The sequence below is a fragment of the Brachyistius frenatus genome, unplaced genomic scaffold (genome assembly GCF_029030835.1).
Source record: "Brachyistius frenatus isolate BFR_SWC_R1_liver_20210118 unplaced genomic scaffold, ASM2903083v1 Contig_38, whole genome shotgun sequence".
Lineage (NCBI taxonomy): Eukaryota > Metazoa > Chordata > Actinopteri > Embiotocidae > Brachyistius > Brachyistius frenatus.
Window position 1 is genome coordinate 155,799 of NW_027210637.1, and position 25,791 is coordinate 181,589.

At 41.8% G+C, this 25,791-nt stretch overlaps 1 protein-coding gene across 1 annotated transcript in view; it reads right to left on the minus strand.

Annotated features, from left to right (window-relative positions):
* Positions 1-527: 527 nt before the first annotated feature.
* The window catches only part of LOC138622719 (catechol O-methyltransferase-like), a 63,394-nt gene continuing 38,130 nt past the window's right edge, over positions 528-25,791 (minus strand). The window contains exon 6 of the mRNA XM_069701700.1: positions 528-760. Within this exon, the coding sequence (XP_069557801.1) occupies positions 681-760 (80 nt within the window). The 3' untranslated portion in view covers positions 528-680. The remainder of the gene's footprint in view (positions 761-25,791) is intronic.

The window sequence follows — 25,791 nt, forward strand, 5'->3', positions numbered from 1 at the left end:
GCTCTGAAAGTTTGCTTTGTAATACATCCACAAAGCAGAATTGCTAAGCTTTTTTTTTTTTTCCTTTTTTTTTTGTCCAAGAGCTGTAATGTTTGTTTGAAACACCACCTAAGCACGAGAACAACTGGGGAGTTAAAATAAGCAGTGATCACTATCATCTCTAAACAGAAAAATGTAATCTCCAGAAATAAATCAATTTTTATCAAGAGCATATGCACAAAGAAAAGCCACTCCAGTTCTGCGCCCACTGTTTGATTGACAGGGAATCTCTGGGTAGTGCAGAACAAAAAGAGACCACAGCATGACAAATGAACAAGATGAGGCCAAAATGAAAAGAAGAAAAACCACACAAGTGCCATTTCTCAATTTTAAATTGGAAGTGAGGTCAAACTAAAACCTTCTTGGACTCCGGGCCCAGCACGGTTACTGAATGTCGACCTCCAGGTAACGACCTCTCCTAAAGGGGAAAAAAAAGAGTTTTAAAGAGTGCTTGTAAAACTTAGCATCCTAAATTGCCCCCTGTTGATTTGATCCAGACTCCCTCTGTGCTCTTCTGCTGTTGTCTCCCCTGCTCCTTCTCGCTGAATAACTCGCATTCCCCAGTCGCTGCATTGCCTCGTATTATGTAGCATGAGCACAAGCGAAGGCCCTGGCAGTGCATGAATAGGGTCAGTTAGATTTCAAACCTCTCCCGATGAAAAGAGTCCCTGGCTGCGGTTGGAGACACTGGAGCTGCTCCCGGCAGCTCCACAAAGGCCAGCTTTCAAAAAACAGAAAGGAGATGAGGGAAGGGTTAGAGGTTTTTTTTTTCCTTTTTTGTTTTTTTTCCTTTTTTCTTTCTTTCTTTCTTTCTTTCTTTCTTTCTTTCTTTCTTTCTTTCTTTCTTTCTTTCTTTCTTTCTTTCTTTCTTTCTTTCTTTCTTTCACCTCATCTACCATAGAACCTGAATGAAGGCTTGTTGGAGAGCAGGGCAAAGAGAGAAGCAGTGGGTAAGGCATGAAGTGTGAGTGAGAGAGAGAGAGAGAGGCACAAAGAAGGAAGGGGGGGATATTGGTGGAAAAAGGGAAAGAAAGGTGTTAGAAACAGAAGTTGCAGTGATGACGGGGAGAAAATCGGAAGGGTTTATAGAGATACAGAGGTATGCTGCTAGTGTTTTTCCATGCAACTACGGCCACTCAAACCCGGCTGAGCTGTGAGCGACCACGACTACAAAAACTGCTGGTACAGTGAAGTGAACCTTGATGACACATCGAAGGTGTGTTGGTTTTGCACACATCTCAGCAGAGCTTGTTGTTCTTTACCAACATTTCACTGTGGCTGTTACTGCTGATTGCCAAATATTTACAACTATCTTGTCATACAGACTTTGTTTATTTGTAGGAACGGCACCGTGTTTACCAATTTGCTGCATTTCCTGCAGCAGCTTCAAAATAAAAGCCAAAATTTCAGTAGTGGATAGATTCTTCTTTTTTTGTGTGTGTTCTTTATGTAAATGTGACAAAGAAATTAAAAAGTCAATATAATGAGAAAGACAGGAGTAAAAAAAAAAAAAAAGGAATAAAAAGCAGGAAAAAACTGACAGACATCAAGAGAAACAGTTGTTGTGATGTACATTGTAGTTATTTCGATGTATGACTATGATGTTATTATGCATGGAGGTGTGATGACGGCAGCGTGCGGCAATAACGATATTAAAGCTGAGCTGTATTAAATTACTTCATGAGAAGAAAATCTAGTTTTTGATGTTGGAGAGATTTTAAAGCTGCACTGGGAAATGTTCCGTTTACATCAGAAGTGAAAAGAGCTCCACAATGGCTGAAAGTGATCGCTAAACATTAACAGTGTTGACTGGAAGTTCAGACCGGCACGTAGGAGTGAGCTTAAACTCCAAACCGCAGAGAATCAGGTCTAAGCTTCAGAAGTACGGGAAGTGTTGAGTCAGTTATTTTAGAACAAGTCTCGGCTTTGTTTTCAGGGAGGACAGCGGGTTTACATGACTCGAAAAAAAAACCCTGTTTCCTACATGTTTTGAGGGAAATGTAATGCCATCTTGATTACATTTAGGCTCCTCACAATTATTACATAATGATATTTGAGCCGACCGCAATCATTTTGCATGATCGTCACCATCCTTTCCAATCATCTGTCGAAAAACAGCTGGTTGAAACTAACAGAAATGTCCAATTTCCATCCCTGTTTCCCCAGTTTGAGGTTTGACTGTCACTCTTTCAATGACATCGTCTCATTGGGCCCTCTTCTTCTTCTGCTGTGGTTTGAAGGCACACGAGAGGAGAATTAGCGCCACCAACTGTTCATCTCAAGACAAATAACGCAATATTCAACCGATTGCTTTTCGATGACTGTCTATTGACATTCACATCATTTTAGTGGCAAACCCAAATATCACAGCCGATAAATGGTTCCTCTTCCTCATAAGGTGTACTATTAAACTACGATTTAGCATAAAATGGACGAAAAATACAATTCAATTGTTAACTCCAATTACTTATATGACAATCAATTGCCGACTGGAATTTTATGATTGCAGTTGTTACATTTTCTAATAACAAGGAAAAAAATTTAATTAACATGTCAAGTCATATCAGTAAAATGTTATCGCACAACATTTAATTTGCTTACTGACAAAAAAAAAATAAAAAAAATTTTGGCAGTACGAAATCTGCTCATAGTGACAAAGCCATTATCATTACATTTTTATGGTTACTTGGTTAAAGCTTAAGGAATGATGACAGTCTGGTTTAATACAGAAAATGTGTTTATTGACATTTAAGGGAAGCTATGATCTCTGCCCAACCTTTAACAAAGTGCTTTTGTTGCCGAAACACAGATTGGAGTCTGGATGTGAACACTCTGCTGGCACTAACCAAAGTATGTAGACATGAGTTTCTGGGCCTTTTGAGTTCCAGATAAGAGAAATCTCAAATGTTACAGCATTAATTATATTTTATTCAACAGCGGTCTTCCAAAAAAAAAAAAAAAAAAAAAAAAAAGGTAAAGCCTCTTTTCTCTTTCAACTAAGCCAAGGAACAAAAAAAAAAAAAAAAAATGGGTTTCTAAGTCTGGTGTTAGAGAATACGTCTATTCTGCAACCGGTTTCTGACCTCAACCCCAGCCGACACCTCGGGATGAACTGGCCTTATCTCCTAACATCAGCGGCCAAACCTCTCCAACGCTCCTGTGTCAAAATAGGAGGAAAATCCCTGCAGACAAGTTTCCCCAAAATCTGCCAAAAAGCCCTTCCTGAGCCGAGAGCTACTTTCAGCTGAATATCACAGTAATGACTAGGATTTTGTTTTAGGAACGACACGTTGAAGTGGGTACGTTTGGTCTTATAGTGTAGATGAAATACACACGCGGAAAAAAAAATAAAAGGTCGATTCGTTTTAAAGGGAAATAGCAAAGATATGAAGAGGAAGAGCAACAAAGAAGGGAGTTAAAGGAGATGATATGCGAGGCAGAGCAAGTCCCCCCTCAAAAAAAAAAAAAACAGACGAAGGGACTACAGAAAGAGAAAGATGAGGAAGATTCAAGGAGGAAGAAAGGGGGGGCTACTGATACAGGAGATAAGGGGAGGAAGAGAGAGCGAGTAGAGGGTACTGAAAGGGGAAAAAAGAGGGTCTATAAAGAGATGGGAAGGGGAAAAGGGGGCGATGTGGTAAATGGAGCAGGAGAGACAGAAGGGGAGAGAGAAATGACAATAGCAAGTAAAAAGGAAAAGGGGGCCGAGTATGAGAGGGTGGGTGGGTGGCTGGGGAGGGGGAGGGGGGGTGACGACATGTAAAAGGACAGCAGAGCGAGTGAGAGAGAGTGAGGCGAAACCAAATGAGAGGGGTCGAGTGAGAACGAGCGAAGGCTCCACCGCACGTCTGAGAAACCCTGCTGTAAAATGCCAGCTCACACAAAAGAACAGGTGTTTGTCGGTTTAAGGTTTCAGGCGGAGGGGAAAACTGACGGGATAACAGGGATGTTGACATTCACGGACGACAAAGGAGGGCCTGTTTCATGGACGTTATGTTGTTTTAAGGGGAAATATGCATAAAAGATTAAGGCATTATGAGCCATGTGACGATGACAGCTATGAAATGTTATTCACCGGGTATCTGGGGCGAGATCTTCATTACAACTCTCGACAGAATCCGGACACACGAGGGCCTTGTGTGTGAGCACCCCCCCCCAAAAAAACAAAAAAAACAGACTAATTTGTGTCTTGTATAGGAAAAACTGCGACTTAATAAATTTGGTTTGTACCAGCTCAAGCGTGGGTTTCTTTCTGGCTTGACATTAAGCCGTCTTTTTTTTTTTTATTGTTTTCTGTCGAGGTGATAGCTGAATAATCTCGGATCCACAGGGGGAATTCAATACCTTGGAAAGTACAGCGCCTCGAGGGGGACAAATTATTGTTTTAAGTGTCACATGTTGACAGGTGAGAGGCCCGGCCTTCACGGCTCATTTATTGCAGCTCTTTGTCAAAATGTTATTGTCCATTTGCGAGCCAAGGCCGCCCGTTGCGCTCCCGCTTCGGCTGCCGATGCCGCGATGTTTGTTTGTAGATTTTCTTGCATAACGATGATGGTAATAGAGCTACAGTACAGGCCATGCATCAGATAGGTGGGGTTTAAGTGCTCGGCCTGATGGGTAAAAGGCATTGATTTCGAGCGTTCGCCACTATTAGTCGTGAGCTCGCTTTCAACTTCTGCCAACTCACCACAGGTTCCATTACCGAGGTGAATGTCAACCTCATCAATAATGAAACGCATCCATCCCTTAATGAAGAAAAAGGACAGCGGCACGATTTCTCTCAATAAGATTTTCTTCGTTTTTTATCTTTTCCTTCGAGTTTTTTTTTTTTTTTTTTTTATTCGCAATGACCTGAAACAGATGTTAATGTCAGCAAGCTGTGAAATTTCAACTTAAAAAGATGATTCATGTCATTCCAGGTAATGATATATGCTCTGGATCATCACTGCCTACGTTAAGGGAACGTATTAGCTCAATTCATCAGAGTAAATCTAATCGTCCTTTACAATGAATGAAGAGGTTTGCTCTGAAACACATACCCATCAGTTTACCTAAAGATGGATGACACAGAATAAAGGTAAATTATATGAAATCAAATTCGTTCGTCTTATTCGGGATGAATGTTTTTTTTTGTTTTTTTTAATATATATTTTCTGATACGCAGCATTTTAGAGACAAAACAGCATCACAAAAGAACTAAATAAGGGATTCAGCTGACATGACTACAGTATGTGTGTCCATTCAGTAAACACATATCAATATATATATATATGAATTCAAGACCAAAGCAGATGTTGGTGTTCACTCGCCTGACAGTTTGAACTTGACTCGCTGAGTTCCTGCCTATTTAACAATATGAAAAGTTGGTGATTTATGAACTTATATACACCATAAGCAAAGCTGAAAGGATAAGTTGAACACTCAATCAATAAAAAATATTGCCAGCATCTTTTAAGTTAGTCCCTGAGTCTCAAACTTTCTTTGTTTCCAGTTTCGCAAGTTGGAGGATTTGTAAATTGATTGTTTTTATGACTGTTGGTGAGACAGAATATTCTATTTGAAGACATCTTTGACTCTGAGGATAATGACGGGTATTTTCCACTATTGTCTGGTATTTTTCAAAAGAAAAGATACCTCATAATGAAATCAGTACAATAGTTTATTGGCCCAAATACAAGACAAACACAAAAGTTGAATCCTCTTTGGGACCTGATCTGCTCTTAAAATTACCTGGATTTGGTCTTTGGACTTGGCTACGGTGGTGCTGTGTGCAGTCCCAGTTCTATTATAGGAGGCACAGCTGGTTCACTGCATGGACTTCAACCCTGCAGTTCAAGCTTTTCCACCAAATCGTGTGGCCTGGCCTAGATACACATGAAATGTACCAGCCTCGAGGCTCCTATTTTGTACCATTCTCTTCCCTAACCATATTTCAGGCTTATTCTCACAAGGGCAAAGACATGTCCCTCCCAGGCACAGAGCAGCAGAGTGCTGTAGACGGAGGGTACCCAGCAGAGTTGGCTGTCAGGTGCGACAAATTAATGGCAAATCCGAACCCGGCGCTGCTGCCAGGCAGGCAGGGGTGGCAGCTGTTCGACGAGAGAGCTGCTCTCTCGCCGCCGCCGCGCTTTAATGTGGCATGGAAACTTGTTTCAGGCATCACTGAGACGATGTTTACGAGCTCTGATTTCTCCTGAAAGGTGAAGCGTTGGACGGAGGGGGTGCGGGGAGGGGCGGGGGGCAGAGACCAGCTGTCAGCGAAGCCCGATGGATTTGACTCAGCAAAGAGGCTCTGCTGTTAATGATTGCTCTCCAGGATGGGTTTCACAAGGCAGAAGAAGGTGGAAATCCGCGGTTACAACATGTGGTCTTGCAGGCGAGAGATATCATCCCTGAGAGCTATGTTTTCAACATGTCAATCTTGTTACATGTTTTTTTTTAACCTGTGCTTTCAGGCTTTCTAGACTTCAATTTGTCTAGAATACCACACACTATCTTCCCCCCACCCCCTTCTTGCCAGTGTTGTCTCAGTGCACTCTGACTTCCACTCAACCCACCAGTTTACAAGAGACAAACCACTGAAACGGTGAGCGTTGTCGTCATAAGTTCACCGAGTTTGAAATCGTACCCCGGGGCGCCCGCCCCCTTCTCCTTGTCTCTGCGCCACTGCCACTGAAATGTGTTTGTCTGATTGCTTCTGAAAGCCTGCACTGACCTGAAAACAACTTCCAAAATTATAAATAACGCCCCCTCCTCCTCCTTCTCCTCTTCCCTTCCTTTTAAATCCAGCGGATCCATGATGGGAAAGTGGCCCCCTTCGTTCACACATCCAATCAAAGTCTTTAGAAAAGATCAAAGGTGTCTGTGGACACTAATGCAAATCTCTAAAGATTAACACCGGATGAAACCACTGTGGAATTTTCAGCAACTCCGAGTTAAAACCCTGAAACCCACTGACAAGAAAAAGAGAAGTCAATAGCAGCAACAGAGCTTGACTTGGCCCGTCCAGTGCTAAACTAAAAAGCCATATCCCCCTTTACTTCATGTTGTTTCATGTTCAAAAGGCATTTTATAGCTGCACTTTCATCCTCCATGATTCCTTTTTATAAACTACTCTCATTCTTTCCTATTGTCTTTATAAAAAAGAAATCACACAAAAAAAAAAAGAAATCCCTTCAATGCTGCCCTTGTCAATCCAATACTTTGCAATGAATAATAAAAACAACCACACAAGCACTGAACATAATGAGGTGCAGCAGGTCAACATTGATCTCCAGATGGCAATAAATGACTGAAAAAAACCTAATTTCTCAAAATTTTGCAGCTGCTGTAGCAGAATGTAGCAAACATCAATTATACTCTGTAACTTTTATATAATACTAATGAAACAACCACTTACGGGTTCATGTTCGCATGCTACTGAGACACTACTCTACTCTAACAGGTTGGTTATGTGCTGCTTACAGATTTTATAAACACACCCTTTCTTACGTAGAGATCATGTTTGTACAGTCGACATGAAGATAAGGTGAATAGCAGGTTAGCCTGGCTATTATCTTAATATTCATCACATAGTAAGCGGTATCGCTCAAAAATAAGAGAATTCCCCAAAAATGTGTGACTTGTCCTTTAAAGCCCCCTCCCCCCCCAAAAAAAGGTGTTTTACATTCAGGTCACATTAGTTTTTGTGTACAGACTGAATGAGCAAACAGATTCTGCAATGAAAGCCTGTTTTTTTTTTTCTTGTTGAAAATACTTTTCTGTTTCGAACCAGCAAATCTTTAGTTCTTCATCACATCTACGCCTCGTATGTGTCATTTCTAAACTTGGCTTCTCTGTCTGTTGTCCTCCTTTTTCCAACAGGTGAATCCGAATGCCTTCAAAACAACAGCAGGATGTGACTTGGCTATATTTGGCAACATAAATCCTCCGCAAATGGATTTCAGGATTGTCGGATTTGACTTCCAATATGTCATAGCTCTAATGTAGTACCCTTATGTATCGCTGATTAATTTCTGGTTGGCATCCTTTCAGACAGCGCTGTGCTACGGACACCGCCGAGGTGCAAGTGTCTCTGTTTGTGTACATGTAAAGCTCAGTAAAAAAAACAAAAACAAAAAACAAGAAACGCCTGCAGCAGTGATTCCCCCCTCGCAGTGTCCCTGACCGGTACAATTTCCAAAAGGGGGCCTTTTTGGATGAGAGAGTCGTGCACTCGCTCATCCGTTAAGTGAAACACCCAATCGCAGGTCCGAACTGGTGCACCGGCTAAGTTACAAGTTGTGACAAGCTCAGATGGCTCCCTCACTCTCAGGCCGCGGTATTTATTAAAGTCTATTCAGCTCTGTGTCTTGCAAAAATAAACAGAGTGCCAGGCTGCTGGAGAAAAGTGCTGACAGCGAGCATACTTTATCAAGGTTGGAATAGGATGGGGGGGTCGGGGGGCTGAGCCGTTCTATAGTCCCCGGGATACTGACCCCCGCATGGGATCGGGTCGGGGATTGGGAGAGAGGGGGGGGGGGCAGCACTACTGACTCTGCAGACGGAGACCCTTGTGGTCCGACTACGTGAGCAGACCGGACCTTCTCCTTTCCACTTGACTTCGGTGCAGTCATTTGCAGAGTAAAATGGTTGTGCTCGCTGGAGAGAGAGAGAGAGAGAGAGAGAGAGAGAGGGGGGGGGGGGAGCCGGAGAGGATGGGGGGGGGGGTGTGAAAGGGAGAAAGATTGTGAGATAGAGAAAGAAAAGAGAGAGTTGAAGAGCAACTGCACTCTCCTGCCAAAGAGGGTAATGAGGAGAGGAGCTGCAGAGAGAGAGAGAGAGAGAGAGAGAGAGTTACTGAGCGGTTCATTGACATGCTAAATGTCAAAGGTGAAGTAAAAATCTCTTGTTAAGCCCTGTGGCTCGCCTTTTTAAGCGCACTGGTATAATGATGTGAACCCTCGCATCAAACCTCGCCGCCGCTATTGCTCGTGCTACCGCCACGACTCCAAATAAAATCCGAGAAAGAATATTGAGCGTCGAGAAGAGAGACGATTCTCTCTGAGAACAAACAGCGAGTCCGTTCAGCTTTTCAAGTTCAACTTCAAAGAGTTTTTTTTTTTTTTTTTTTAAGAGAGCGACAGCAGCTGATGTTTACTAGATTGAACCCAGCTGACGTGTACTGTAGGCCTTTTTTGTACAACAAATCAATTCCTTGACAGTGATCAAATAATACAGTGCTGCTTTCACCACACAGGTGTAAGGATGCGCGAGCATTTTAGTTTCTATGTATTTGATGGACTACTAAGAGAGGTTAACGAAGTGCCGTTCCAAAAATAGTTGCCAAAGTAGTAATGCTCCACTCCCATCAGAAGGTGGCGGTAATGCACCTAAAAGCTGTCTGCCAACGTAAGGAGAAGAAGAACACGTTGCTACCAGTCTCCGGAGCTCTGCCGGGTAAAACTGGGCGAAGTTGCGCGAACAGGAGGAACACACAAAGGCGACTACAGCCGTCAGAAAGTTCGGCGTGGAACTCCTCCGGAAAACATAAATGGAGACGAGGTGCTGTCAAACTCTGCAGGTAGAGCTGGCGTACGTGTCCACAAAAGCGAAGCGACGACCATTAGAGGGAAGCACCAAGCAAACGGTCCACCCACGGATCAATAATCGACGGCCAGAGGAAGTGGACTTGACGCTGCAGCGCAAACAACAAACGTGTCAAAGTCAGCTAATAGTCGAATAGTTCCAAAGCGAATCTCGAGTAGTATTTTTGCTTGGAAAACCTATGGCTAGTATTTACACACGGAAAAGAAAGTCCACCAAATTTGTATTCACTTTCGCAAACTATTATAAAGATTGAAGCGAAACCACATAATGCAGTGAAAAGCCGACTCTGGTGTAGATCCAGACATTTTAATGCCACGGCTCGCCTTCCCGCCGAGTTTTCGCTGAAACTATTTTGCAAAAGGTGCCGTCGCTGCATCCTGCGCTTGGCGCCACCCAGACGATTGTGATTGGTTTTTATAGAAACGCAAACAAGCTGCAGCATTTCTACCCCCAACACATTAAATCACCATGATAAAAAGTCGTGAGATGCTCAACTCAACTCCGACTCGCTAAATCCCAACCACTCACTCTCGCTACCAAATACGAGGCACCTGACCAGTGCACTGCGGCAGAGAAAACTCCCTTATATGACATCAACATGACGCGTTACGGAGGGGAAAAAAAGAACTTTTTCACCCAAATTTGTGCCTTTAAGCCTCTAAAAGCACATCGAATCTCGCATTAATGCTTCAAACAATCATTTTCAAGAAGTAAGTGCCAATTAAGGGAATAATTCGACCTGCATGTCGCTCCTTCAGTTGCATCAATTACAGTTGTACATGCACGGAGAACATTATTTACGCGTCTTCAAACTGAACACATTTCATATTAAATCCACCGTTTCATCCTAATGAAACGAATGCGGGCACCGCTGCACTTCTTACAAAACATAACATACAAATGAAAATGAGGTTTAAACACTATGACCATAATGTTTAGACACATGCAACGTGAGGTTTTTACGTGTTTATTTGTCAAAAAGGTTTTCTGTATAGGTCGAAGTGGGCTTGCGGCTGCCGCTTGGAGAGAAACACTTCTGCCGCATCTGTTTTGTTGTGTTCATTCTGGCATGTGGTGCTTCACGCTTGGCATCCGGTGTGTGTTTGGAGCTGCGGTGAACACCAAACCGATGTACGCAATTTCTTCACTCGCTTCGCTGGCCGGGTTCCCTCGTCTGGCAGATTTACCCACACAAACATCTGCCTTGCCCTTCTCCTGAAAGCGAATTACAGCCGGCGAAATGTGCTGCTTTTGTCTGCAGAGCACCTTAAGATTCGCTCGTGGTCGGATCCCCCCCCCCAAAAAAAAACGGTGGAATCTAAATTAGGCGCTTGGCTGCCGCCGCTGCTGGTGTCATCTCAGAAATTATTAAATTGCCTCTGAGCTGAGATTAAATTGATGCCGAGCTTTTGCGCAAAACACAAATGTTTTTTACCCGAAACATTGACTTGCAAATAAGTTATCTCATTGGCTGGCGGGTTCGGTTTTGTGTCTGGTGAGGATTACAGGCTGTGAAAGAAGGATTTACATCGAGGAATAATCAAGTAATTTGGCTCCTGCGCCGACTGTGAGTACAGTAGGTGCAAAAAGAAATCGTTTTAAGAAAACTTTCTCGATTGCAGCATGCTAAAGAGAGGATCTAATTTAGCTGGAATTAGATTTTAGATGAAACTGAGAAGAAGAAGATAGAAGCTGCAGAGTACGTCTTGTTGCACGGTGTGTGTGTGTGTGTGTGTGTGTGTGTGTGTGTGTGTGTGTGGGTGTGGGTGGGAGGCCCTGAGGGGAAGAGGATTTACATGGAGGCGGGGGGGAGGGGAGAGGGGGGAGGGGGGGAGAAACACCAGAATCATCGGAATTCAATTTCGAGATCAGGAGGTGATGACCCCACTTTTAGGGAGAGCCTCAGGAGAAGGGCTTAGAGATTGGCTGCCCACACCCGACTCCCACCAACTCTCCAGCCCGACCCACGAACACGCTCGCAGACGAACACGCATGTACTCATCGCCCGGTGGTATCTGAGAAGGGTTAAACACTTCCTGAGACACTGAGATGCTGATGCGGGGCCGGGCCTGGGCCTGAGATAGCACTCCGGCACTCAGACCACATCATCCGTCTCTTCCTCTCAACCTATCTGTATTTGTCTTCCTGTCTATCAGTTCTCCCCGTTTGTTTTTTTGTCCCGCTCTCGACTCCCATTTCGGTGTTTAATACAATGAGCAGTCTTTCAAAAGAAAAAGCAGGAAACCGCAGCCAAAAGATAACGGCAGCGAGTGAATAAGGAAAGTACAGATGGGGAGTTAAATGACCCAGCTCGGGCTCAATGCCCTACTGTATTCCTGCTGTGTTGTCTTCTATTTTTTTTTTTTTTTTTTTTTTTTTTTCACTCTGACTTTCCTCCCCCTCTCCCCAGCGGCCTCCTCCACTCAGGTTGTGAATACTGATGCGGGCTGTGTGGGCATGATGGGAAATGTCAATTGGAGAAAAAAAAAAAAAACCTGGGAGAGTCTGCTGGTGGCGGCGGAGGCCGAGCCTCTGCAGAGCTCGCTGCGTGCACTGCCCTCAAGAGGCTCAGGGCGACTCTGCAAAGCAACGTCGAGCCTCAACCACAAAGGTCAGACAGGAGCTGAACATGTCGGGGTAGAGATAGGTAACGATTTAAATAAACTGATGGATTTCATTTTTAACGTCTGTGTCTTACCGGTTTGTGCTTGTCCCATGTCCCTCTCCTATTTCCTCATGCTGCTGTCTTGTTTTCTCCATTGAATGTTGAGTCCATTTTGTTTTTATGAAGTTATTGTTATCATTGCTTGTTTTGTTTTTACGTTTTCAGAATAAGAATCACAAGTCAGTGGATTTTTTTTTTTTTTTTTTTTTTTAATAACTCTATGTCAACGTAACCTTGGGCAAAACACTTTGGATATAAACCGCTATACAAATGCAGCCATTTGTGATTGAAAGTACAGAGTAAAGATGAATTGGCTTCTGATAAATTCATGAAACGTGAAGAAAAGTAAACAGTAGAATAGATATAACCTATTAGATCGATCGATATGAACTCATCTATTAGTGTGCAAAGCAACTCCCTACCGACGTCAATTATTTCTTTAATACTTTTGTCCTGTCGACAGGCTAATTTTTTTTGTATCTTTCTTTTACCATTTATTCTAGATCCTGCTGAGACTGTCAGACAAGAAAAACAACACCATCAGTCTGTTTAAATGACTAAAAATGACAACAAAAAAACGTTTGTTTTAAAAAGAATATTTTACCATTTATCTTTTCTTGAACGGTCTTTCCCTAAGCAAGTCTTCTTGTGCCAAAACCGAACCAAACATTAACTATAGTGGCAGATGAAAGGATAGTATGAATCTTCAATTCTGGAAGGCGATGAAAAAAAAAAACACCACCTCTCCTTCTGAGGCATCGAATAATGTCCTCATACCGAAACAACTGCATACAGTACATGAGTGTTTCCAGCGACCTCTGTAGGACCAACACGTTCTCGTATCTAAATGCTCATTTGCCAAAACGACATTAAGCTTATGACCATTGGAGAGTATCAGCGACAGGCGTACCAATAACTTGCATCGTCATGGGAACAATAATTCACACATGGTTAGCGTTGTGAAATGGTCACAGTACTGCTTGCTAAGGTTTAGGAAAAAAAAACAACTCATGGTTTGGGTTAAAATAAGTGTTAGTTACGCAACTTAACTTTCGCATTGGTATGTACATTAAGCTATGTACATGATGTGAGTTAAATACGTTAACTTATCTTCGTAAAGTCCAAATTATTCAACGTTGACTTTTGTTTTTATACGCAGCAGAAACAGCAGTGTCCTAAATCACAGTCTGTGTTTGAGCAGACTTTCTCACTCCTCATAATGGAGTCACCCGACCTTCGTTTTCTCGTCATAAATACTACGACCACTAGAGGTCGCAAGTTTTACGAGGACATCTGGAGGCATCGGATCCAAAAACAGCAATTAGAAACGACATGTTTTGTAGTTTAGCTTGAAGGACTTATCATGTGAAATAGTTTGGTTTTGTTTGTATGCCTTACGTATTGTTTGTTTTAATCTTTTAGTGTTAATCTGCCCAAGAACAGTGGATAAATCTGGAACATTTACATCGTCATGTCAATAAATGTGTTACTGATAAAAGTAGAAATAAAGAAAAGTAACGTAACAGTTTCTGGAACCGCTAACAAACGAGTGAAAGAGGAGCTTATTAAGTTACAGCTCGAGGTCGGAACTTCTTTAGTCATTTCCATATGCAGGGTCTTTACATTCAGCGCAGTGAACAATCAAGACCAGGTCACAGTATGACCACGTATAATTGTAAAAGAGGAAAAAAAAGAAATCAGTTCCACTATCCCAGACGCACAGCTACAAGACGGTACTGTGGAGAAACCACAAACAAACACACTGCAGAAAGAGCAAATGGATTTCATTGGGGGATTTCAAACGTGACCGTGTCTTCGGCTACATAGACTCAGGAGCCACTGAAGCTTATTCATTCATAAATCTTGAAAGGAAAGCATGCCCACGCCAACATATGGGAGTGTTTTTCCTCAACCGGGTCCACATGCTCGCGTTATTCTCCACGGGAGCGTGACATACTTAGAGCTGGAAGAGGCATGAGGTCCTGGGTCTCTGTGCTAGACTTAAATGGTTTTGTAGACACTGGTATCTGACGGAGGGGGAAGAAGAACTGAGAGCACCGCGGCTACATCGCAAGAGCCCCCCCCCCCCCTTTCCCCATATGGAGGCAATTATGTCAAAATGGTGTTCTCCGGCAATTCCCCCAGTCCAAAACAAAATCACTGAAATTCGTATCCCAGTCCCTCTCTCTTTCTCTCTCTCTTTCATCCGTTCTCCTGCTACTAGCCCAAGCATGCAGCATGCAGCAGCGCACCATCTTCATGTCTGCGGAGCCTCGTCTTGATCATTATTTCTTTCTCTGCAGCAGTGCCCGGCTCATGATTAAAGACTCTCAAGGTCTTACTTCAAAATTTCAAGACAAAAAAAAACAAAAAACAAAATGCCCTTGTAGTGCGGTGTATCTGCCAGGCTTTGACTTTCGAATACCTTTTTCTAACCATTGCGGAATTAATTACCATGTCCTCGCCATTTAAACGTTTATTATTCATATCAAGCCCTGATAAGTAAGCTGTTTGTTTTGTTTTTTAAATTTCATTTTGTTTATCAGCTGTTTGTCATTGTTCATTTTGGCACTGCTGAGTGTTTATTGCTGTGGTGTCTTTCTTTCTTTTTCTTTTTTTTTTTTTTATCAACATATCACTTGTCAGTTCCAGTTGGGCAATCTTAAAGGTGTTGATGCCTTTTCTTCTTCGAGAAGCTGACGTTAAAAATCTGTCGTTCTGTAGGTTGGAGGCCTGTTTGTGCTGCGTTCACTCATGGTTGCTGTAAATCTGTTGTTAAAAACATCACTTCAATGGGATTTAAAGTCCTACCACAGATTAAGCATGTTCAGTAAGAGGTGGCTCTAAATCAATAATGAACAAGTTGATTGTGCAATACTTTATCTTTTTCTGTAAAGTGCTTCAGATTTTCATCTATCTATTAGGAATAATAGATCCCAGCTACTTATGATCTTTGTATTTTTCAGTTTTTTCTTCTTGTACGGCTTAAATATTACAATATCACTTGATTATAACTTTCTACTGTCAACAAAAATGACAACCCATCTACAGTCCTCAATGCCGAAGCATAACTCGTACTACACTTGAATAATCACTAATTTCTTCAAACACCTCAGAGATAGAGCAACAAAAATGAATATGAAGGAAGAGGAGGAGTTTGTCCCAGTGAACCCGCCCCCTCCGCCCGCCCACCCCCACCCTACTACTTCGTTTAACTATTTACTATTTTGTAGGTTATTACCAGAGTGTGTATTTTCTTGTTGACTTTTGTGTTTTCAATGTACACACTTATTGTTGACTTGACTGCTGTCTTTTGTGTATGAGATGAGAGTTTTATGTATTTTAAAGGCCCATCAAGGGCAGACATTGCAAATTATCTTCGGCTATGAATGCTGTGGTGTGTGGCACTGGTTTATGCTACATAAAACCCTAACGTCAGTTTTAGTGTCACTCGATAATGCAAACATGATCAGATATATCTATACTGTAATACACTGTAGCATAATACGCTGCACCTATAATGCACTTTACAGGGGGTGGGCATTGTGGTCCTAAAATAACATCCAGATATATCAGCACATTTTCCGCAATAACAATATTCTTGATGGCAAAGAAAATGATCTTATTAATTTCAAGAACATATAATTACAAATATTATAGGAGATACAATATAGCAGCATGTCCTGCGATGATATAACCGTCTTTATACTGTGTACATACAACACTGTGCAAACATCACTTATTAGTAGTATAAGTAGGTTAAGCATGGGGCTCTTTATTACATCACATGATGTAGTATTGTGTTCTGTCTTTATGGCATATTCAGACCACAGGTTGCAAATGTTTTACTGTGTGTGTGTGTGTGTGTGTGTGTGTGTGTGTGTGTGTGTGTGTGTGTGTGTGTGTGTGTGTGTGTGTGTGTGTGTGTGTGTGTGTGTGTGTGTGTGTGTGTGTGTGTGCCATTATTACTCATGTTGTGGGGACAGAAATCTGTTTAGTCACTTTGTGGGAACCAACTAGTCCCTATAATTTGAATATTAAAATTTCCGGCTGAAGACCTGGTTTAAGGGAGCGTAAGATTAGATTTAGGTTAAGGGTTAGTGTTATTATAGTAGTGGTTAGAGTTAGTCTCCAGAAAATGAATGCAAGTCAATGTAATGTCCTCTGAAGTGATGCAAACACGACTGAGTGTGGCTACGTTTCTGAGTGGGTGCATATAATTATGTGGTATTATTGTATTGTATGGTATTATTGTTGTTGTTATTATTGCGTTTGCTGTAAAGGTTTTTTGTAATTAACCTGTGCGTTTTTAGTTTTAAACATAAGCCTGTGGACATGAACTGATCATTTTTATGCTTAAAGAAAGCATTTCTACCTCGAGTTTTGTCTTTTTGTCTTTTTTTTTTTACTCCCTCACCCTCACCCATATCCACTTTTGTTGCGCACGTATCAGTCATTTCAAGGCAGCCGTGTTCTCATTTGAAAGCCGCAGCAAAACACCGTCATCACCATCAGAGGAAAATCAAAGAAGACGGGATTGAAATATGAAATGGGAGTCATGACTTCATCCTTGCTGCACCGTGACCATGTGACTTCCTTCAAAAAGTGATGCAGACAGAACATAAAACATCTGATTGAAATGATAGAGGCGTAGGAGTTACCTTCAGTCATCCAGCGGTGAACCTTCGCTTTCATCACATTACTCATAATGGACATGGTGATGATGATGAAGAAGAAGAAGAAGAAGAAGAAGAAGAAGAAGAAGAAGAAGAAGAAGAAGAAGAAGAAAAAATGTGGCCAATTTTCATAGACTGAAGTTTGAAAAAAAAAAAAAATCAACATTTATCAAAATACTTTCTTCCTAAAACTAAACAATATTTTTTGGATTAATAAAGAATCATGACCATAAAAAAGTACACACGTGTGTAACCACAGTGCGTTTTCATTCCCAGGGGTACAAAGAGTAATGAAGTCCGCATAGGGAGGAGGTCGGGGGTGGTTGGATGAAGCAAAGGCCGGACTTTCACCCAGAAGACCCGAGTTTTAATCTATGACAAAGCCAAAAGTCAAAGCAGATTTCTAGTAGCGAGTAATTAACTCGCATAACATATTCAACCGAGGTAACTGACATGACGATTATATATTTTAAGCCTCATCAGGATCTTTTCCTAAATCTAACCACGTTCTTTGGTGCCTAAATCGAAAGCACATTACTTTCCACGCCGGGTGACTTAAAACGTGATACTGACATGGTTTGATATAACCTAAAAGGTGGATAAACTGTATTCCAGAAATAATGAATTTATTGACCTTAGAGCAGGTGACTTCAACTTCCACTACTCCCTCCATTCCCTCATACCACCGAGGCCTTAAAAGCTGATTTCGCCGAGAACATTTTTCGGTTATTTTCTTGAATGGGTTCAATGCGGTGAAGCCAAATTTGACCTCAGGTAAGGAAAGAAGTCATTTTTAAGATCATTTTCGGGTTATTTCTCATGCCCGTTTTCAAGAATACAACCTGTGCAGCCTCTCTCCATACTGTCGTGACCATTTTGAGCCACACAAAGCCAGACAACCGCAGTTCCTCTGGACATTAATATTCACCAGCATCATGCTTCAAAGAAAATCCCCTTTACAAATCCAGGAATGCATCTCCTGTGGATTTCAGGCTTTGACATTTCACCAATGTCGATGTCCCCCTGGCTTAACGGCTTGAAAAGTGCATCTTCAGCGCTTCATAGTATGTATTATTCCCCCCTTATTTGCCAAGTGAAGTCTGTATAGGTTATATATAATTCATTTTTGTTCCCCAGCTGTGGCAAGGTCAGATCTATTTGGATAGCATTTCAACAGCAGCTAATATAAATATGTATTATTGAGACGAGCTTCTTCCCGAATTCCACTCTTCACTCTTTACTGTATGGACGTGTCAGTCGTGATGGCAACAAGAAAAGCGAGCAATATGCACTGACTGCATAATGAGTGGAGTATATTACGTCTAAGTTGAGCGGCGGGGGGGTCCTCGAATTCTGTTTGTTTCATTATGCATCAATAAAGTCTTTCTACATGTTTCACAGGGGTGGGAATTCCTTCCTCATTTTCTACACTTGTTAAATGAATTTATTCGGACTCTGTGAATTGTTGGAGTGACCTTTTCGCCCCACTGCAAATTAGATACCACGTGGTCACGGATGAATAGCAGGTTGGGGATTTGGTTTGGTGTGTGATTAAAATTAAGAAGTAATTGGATGCATGTTGACTCAGGTCAACCCATTTACTACACTAAGAGGTGTATTTACATTCTGTCTTTGACTCGGTGACATCAAATACTGAAAGCCCCCCTCTGGGTGTTACAACACAACATTCATTCCACCAAAAACAGTCTTTGCTATTCGGAAAAAAAAAAAAATCCAAACAAAGGCAGTAAATATACTCCAGGCCATCATTATATTTAACCCCCCTCACCAGTTTTTTTTTTTTTTATTTATTTTTTTAGAAGACCTCAGCCCTTGTCCCACTTTGGCAACCCTACAGGGCTAGTATAAAAAAAAAAAAGAAAAAGGAAGAAAAATAAAAAAAAAAGCACCCCCATCGATCATCGAGTACACATGTCAAGATTGCCCTAATAAAAACGAGGTGTAAATAACGCAGGGGGCAGATATGGCGCGCAGCACCATTTACTGCGAGGAGATATAAGGCTATAAAAACACAGGAACATTCTTCATCTCAATCAGAAGCTGCTTCACTTTCCTGTTTGCCTCCGCACCACCGCTCCAGCAAAGTGCCACTCAGTCGGATTTCCATTGAGCTTGAACGAGATGTTTTGTTTGATTTTTGGCAAAAGAAGCTGCACTTGTGTGAGAATGTTTTTTAGCCGAACTTTTTTAAATTCGGTAATGGAGACTTTTTTAAAGATTTTGTGCGCGAGTGAATGTTTTTTAATGGTGCTCTGGCTGTGATGATAAATACTAAACACATTTCAGTCTAGAGGCACGCTAATGGCTCTGTGAGGCTGTACTGTTTTCAACATCCACTGTTTTCAACATCCACTGTAATAGCAAAATAATCATGATTGGAATGCTATTAGCTTGCAGCTCTTTCATTATACAGTACACCAAAGTAGCAGCATTTTTTTTATTATTATTTTGACCTGCTGGTGATGCTCAACAAACTGCGAAACCACATCTTAAATTTTATGAAATCCATTTTAAGACAAAGAATGATACATGAAAAACATTCCAGTTGCAATTTCATTGCATTTTGTCAAGTAGTTGTGTGAATGTTTCAGTCTGAAACAAGGTGATGGACCAACCATCCTTAGAGCCATGTGGCCAGTGTGGATAGAAAGAAAAATGTATGGTAATGTGCTGTAATAACAAATATTATGATTTTAAGTTTCTAAGTTACAAGTTTACATGACATTTTTTGACGTTTCACCACTTGGTCTTACATTTTCTAAAAAGTCCAGGTATTAATCCTTTCATAAATTTCAAATTGGGAGGTAACCAGAAAGACTTTGATAAAGAAGGCAGAAGCAGTCATACATTTAACCAATAGCATTTTCTACACGAGACATTTGTTATACTTTAAAATTAATCTGAAGCTTTGTAAGATTTCAAAGTGTAGTTTTCATATGTATTAATTTGCCCATTCTTCTCATGTCCTTACGACGGTGATGAACATTCAAGTAATAATACGAAGTCCACAAGCTATTAAAGGCCTCTGCGACCTTTGACACAAATACTGTCTGACCCCCTTGAGTCGAAGGAAAATAACAAGCACTCTGAGTGAAGCCTGCTACTAACCGCCTCATTGTTTCTCACCAGTGAACCTGATGGGTGGGTGATATGCAGAGCAGGTGCTTTGATATATGTCTCTCTGTCAAAATTCATACACTTCAGGATGCCGTCTGCGCCGCTCTGCATGAGTGTTTTCTCCCCGGCACAATGGAGATGTCACACAGGGACGTGTGGAACGTTGCAGCCCCCTATTCTCCGCCCCTGGAGAACACAGAAGGAAACCCTCGTTGATATATAAAAACAAAAACACCAAAAAAACACCCTTAACCCCCTCTTCAACTGCTGTGAAGTGCGCTCTTGTGGGTTCCTACTGTATGTGATGATAATGAGAGAGGGGAAGGAAGGCAATGACTTTGTAAGTGGGTAGTAGTTGATATATGACGGTCCCTGTTAATTGGTGCCACTTATGAGGTGATGCATATCGTGTTGCCCTGTTGCAGGAGGTCTGGCTGCAGCCCCCACCCCACCCCCCACCCCACCCCACCGCCCCGTTCGCATGATGCATTTATGACTCAAAGCAATTTTCTCTGAAAAAAATTTACGACAGGAACTTCAGTTATTAAGTTCATATACACAGGGGTCTGTGCTGTCCAGTAACTGTCGGAGTTATGCTTTATGTTTCAGGTTTTAGGGCGGCAAGACGGCTCGACGATCATTAATCAAATGATTTGTCATTTCAAATAATTACATTCATGTATAAATTTATTGAATTTATGATTATGACTAAGAAAAAACTGGGACAAAAAACATTCTCATCGTGAAGATGAATTATTTTCAAGGTTACTTCTGGTTCTTTAAAACTTAGATCTCATTTTTGTAGTTTTGGCTTCATATCATTACTTTCTATTGGGTGACATGGAGCCCACTTTCTTTTTTCCTAGTATGTCATTTCTTTCAATCAATGTCGTTGCGTGGAAGGAGTGCGTTCCTCTCGCTCTTTTGATTAGAATTTATATGATGTTTGGTAAGTGTTTGCTCATTTGTGTCTTGTCTAATTGGCTGCCCCTTGTAGGGTTGCTAATTCCTAATTCAGGAGAAGCTGCCGTGGGTTGTTTTCAGAAGGTAGGAGAAAAAAAATAAGGTCTATGCTCATTCAGCTTGGAGGACTTTTGGGATTAAGGTGGGAATGTTTAGTTACTTCACTGGCAACCTGACCTGTAGTAAAAAAAATACTGTTAGAAGACCATATTCTTAAATGGATTCAAGGCCAGGCCAAGTGGTTTACTTCCCAAATGACAAGGGCACCAAAAAAAAGTCAGGATTTGGCAACAGGATAGAGTTAATTTCTTTGGAAATAGTTTGGGAATATGCACCAAATAAGGACAATAGAAATTTATACGGAAAAGACCCAAAAGAGGGTCCTTTCTCATAATCTAGATTCAAAGAACTTTACATTTTAGCTTATTTTGAAATTCAAGTTTACAAGAAAATCTTAGACAATAGAAGAAAAGATTAATGGGAGCCCGGCAGCTTACGAGAGCCCCCCCCCCCCCCACACACACACACACACACACACACTGGGTAATCAGGCCATATAACAGAACATTTACCCAGTTTGTCATTTTTTCTTTATTGAGAAACTAAACCGGATAGACGCAAAATGTGTGAGTAAAACAAAATGTGGACAATGCTACAGTTGACAATGTAGAGGCCATGAATCGTGTAATATGTTGCCGTCAAACTTCATCTACAACGACATGACAGGTCACATACAAGCCAAAGGCAGCACGTCTAATCAACATAAACTAAATTAAAAAATGACTGACACCGTTTTCAGACGTCATGCCAAGAACTGCGGGGTAAACCGAACGGGCTCAACCAAACGATCCCCTCTCTTGCACTCTTGTTTTTTTGCCAAAGAAAATAAAGGCTCCATAAAAATTCAAAGCATCACCAGAGGAGCTGCTCTCTATCATCATTTCGGGGTAAAGCGGCAAGAGGTGGTGGCGGCCAACAAGCGCTGTATGATCCCCTTTGAGTCTATCGCTCTTCTGCAAGCTCGGGGCCAAAGAAAACTCCCTAGCAACAAGCCAGCGGATTGTACGCTCACCTGGCTGAGGATATAACATGCACATTCATTAAACTGAACAGCTCATACCTGACTGCGGGGACAAGGCGCCCTTTCACTCCGCTGCTTGTTTCCTCGTCCAGGAAACTCCCTCTGGAGAGTTTGTCAGATGAGTCGTCCAAGGTCATTTTCAGGAGAACCGTGAAAAGTCAGTCAGACTGTGTAATTTATATTTTAATGAGGCCACTCGGCTTCATATTGCTGCTAAATACGAAACATATCATCTGTTTGTATACTTTATTTTTCTTTAGTTTCATTTTAAATGCCATAATTTGGAGTCTTAGGATGATCATTGGCGTCCTCGATCACGTGAGCTTTCTCCATCATTTTTTTCCCCAATGGACATTCAAAAACTCACACCTGGCAACTGATGCAGGATTTTTTTTCTTGAATAAAGTACCTTGAATTGTGATTGAAATGAATCAGTGAATTATTATAAACAGAAACACAGAAAATAGCCACATAGGACAGCCGTTTCGCAAACCGTCTTTGAGATCTCTGCCCAGAGATATTTGTTAGTAGCCTTTACGCGTCTACTTATACAAATATATATATAAAAATACTGAAAGCAGCAGTTTTAAGTACATCGTTTGTATTTGTTTGCTGAAGGTATTTCAGTCCCTAATTATCAAATTACCTACATAATAAAATGGCACTTTACTTGTACCAACAAGTAATTAAGGACCATATTCTGTATTCCAAACAGAAAAAGTAAACTTAGTACAGTTACCCCCCCCTCCACACACACACACACACACAATCAACCCCATGGGAAATCAATGGCGCTCATCAGGATATCATTAAAAATGAAATAGTTTGATTTCTTTCTGAATGAATATAACAAGTCTCTTCGCAAAGCTTCAAAAAGTCACAGTGACTCGTGTGATGGAGCCCAGCAGTGATGTTGTATAAAAGCTCCCGAGTTCAGAAGAGCAGCTGCGGGGGGAAACAAATTCTATAAACATTTGCTTGGCAACCTTGGAGCACAAGGTTTACCCAATATGACTGTGAATATTTTAGGAATCACTGCAGCTGAAAAATAACACGGGGGGACATAGAGATGTCTCTTTCAGAATGTTATTTTGCTGCACGCTGGGAAATATGTTAAGGATGCCACGGGGTGCCGGCAAGAGAAAATCTCTCAGCGACGGAAGCGAAGGCAGCATCTAATCACAGATTTGATGTGTGCAAAACCATCCGCTGCAGATCACGTCGGTGTGAGAGCTGGCAAAAAACAAAACTCTACACAAATAAGTACAACATGTGGCATCGTGCACCCGTCACCACAAGAAGGTAAACACGAGTTCACGACTTTTTTTGCCTCACAATGCACTGTAAGACGGCTTTGTGAGGCTAAACTATGTGACCTTTTGCTCAATGGGATGTGACACAACAGCGCCGTCAATCATAAGGCACAGTGTATGACTGCGGTCCACTGGTGGTCTTTGCCCCTTCGTAGTCAGGGAGCTGCGGAGTCGGCAGTGGGGGAACAGGCCCCCGCGAGGACACCAAAGACGTTTGTGTTGAGCAGGCGCCAGCTGGTCGTGACTACTGTAATCTCTTGCAATTGATTAAATGGGTTCCCAAGCCTTAGCGGATACCCGCCTCCCGATGGAGCGGGACCACAGCGGAGGGACCCGGGGAATAGGCGAACACGCCCTGGGCTGCTTTCTTATGTCGTATGGTGGGGCGTCGGCATGAAAGACATCGGCGCTGGCAGCCCCAGTGAGATATTACCTGCTGTGTGGGTCTATAGGACGGAGGAGGGGGTGGGGGGTTTCTAAAGACAGCGGCTAGATGGGTCGTATGAAAAGAGGCTCAGAGAAACACCGACAAAGCATAAGAACGAGGAAGGGAGCGACTGCTGGGTGACGCTTTCTGCGGAGCCATTAAGGAATATTTCTAACACCTTTGAATAACTTGAGTGGTATTGACAGATGAGGGACAAAAACAAGAGGAAAAGTGCACAGGCCTATTATCCACTGTCAGTGCAAACATGAAATAACACAAATATCTCCTTCCTTTGTTGCACAGTATTTTTAGACGGTTTCCAGGGTGGGAAGACATGCTTAAATATGTTCAAATTAATGTAATGAATAGAAACCTTTGATTCACACACTACGGTCTGAGAGATAATATCCGAGAGATAGTTGAGAGAATACATTTTAGAGATGATATCACAAGATTAACATACGCCTCTGAAACCAAACTAAACTGCAGAGCTTCAGCACTTGAAGGAGTCAGATTGACCTGAAGAGGCAACTGTAAAGTCAACATACGTGAGGTGCATTTTGTGATCTCTAAACTCTAGCAGAACAACCTCCAGCAAAAAAATTTCCATTTCTGGACAAGTGTCATTTTTTTTGGATAAATCCCACACTCCTTGCATCACCTGATACACATTATAAACTCATATCTTCACAACAGAGAAGGGTAAGTTAATTAAAATGTCTGAAAAGGTAATGTCACCAGGAAAAAAAAAGGAGAATTATAATTGCTGCTGCTGCTGCTGCTTGATTTAACTTATTCGTGTAGCTAAAATATTCACCATTTCAGAAAACCTGCAGCTGAGTTTATTTCTGGCTGTTCGGGAAATCACCTGCTCTGTTTTAGACATAATCTACAGTGAAAGAAAAGTAACTGTTGAGGCAACTGTATTGATCAAGAACCCCTATGAAACCTCCCCACAGACATATTGTCATCTTTGTCACGGTGCAGTAATAAAAAAAAAAACATTAAAAAAAAACCTTACTTATCACCGTCCTAAAAGCTGCATCTACAGTACGGTTTGATGTCCTAATTTACGCAGCTGTGGCGCCGAATGGGTCATGCAATTTCTTCTGGAGAGCCCGCCAGTGAGAGCCAATACATCAGGCCGGCACTTGAAATTCGAGTGATGGCGAGGGCTGATGTGCACCGGGGGGTGGGGGGTAAGGGGAGTGTGTGGGGGGGGGGAGCAGTTTCCCTCAGGGGGCTTACCTGAGCCATCAGAGGCAGCGGACGACAGGTTTCTCCATCTAACAGCCTCTCGCTCTAATAACTGCAAGTCCCATCTCAGACAGAGGAAGAAAAAAAAAAAAAAAAACGGCGCGTGACTGATCAATGTCGACAGGTAGTTTCAAGGCCGCTGCTCATATTGCCCAGAACGGGGAGCAGCACATTTTCCTGAGGGCTCAGCTGTATCTTGCCTGCTAAATTATATAACAAACTTTATTTGTGTGGCACGCCACAAAAAACGCATCTACAAAGTGCTTTATAAACAATAAAAACCAGGGAGGTACTCGATAAAAACACAAATGAATGCGTTTTCTTTGGATATATTAATGCGGATCCAATTTTCAGAGCAGTGCAACAGCGTTTCTTTAAAATCATAAAATGAATCAGTTCAACTGCAGTTTCAGCTTCAACTTACTTTCAATGACAACGACAGCAGCTATATTCAAATATAGCTGTGGGTGTATTTGGTGTCTAAACATACTAAAAGAGGAGAAGTACGACCCAAAAGCAAACATCTTCAGCTTGTGCATGATGAGCAAAAAAAATACAAATGATCTTTCCAGTAATGCACTTTTCCCTGGTTCCTACTTTCTTTGCTATAAAACATTATGGGTAGACACTCCAGCTGCCAACTT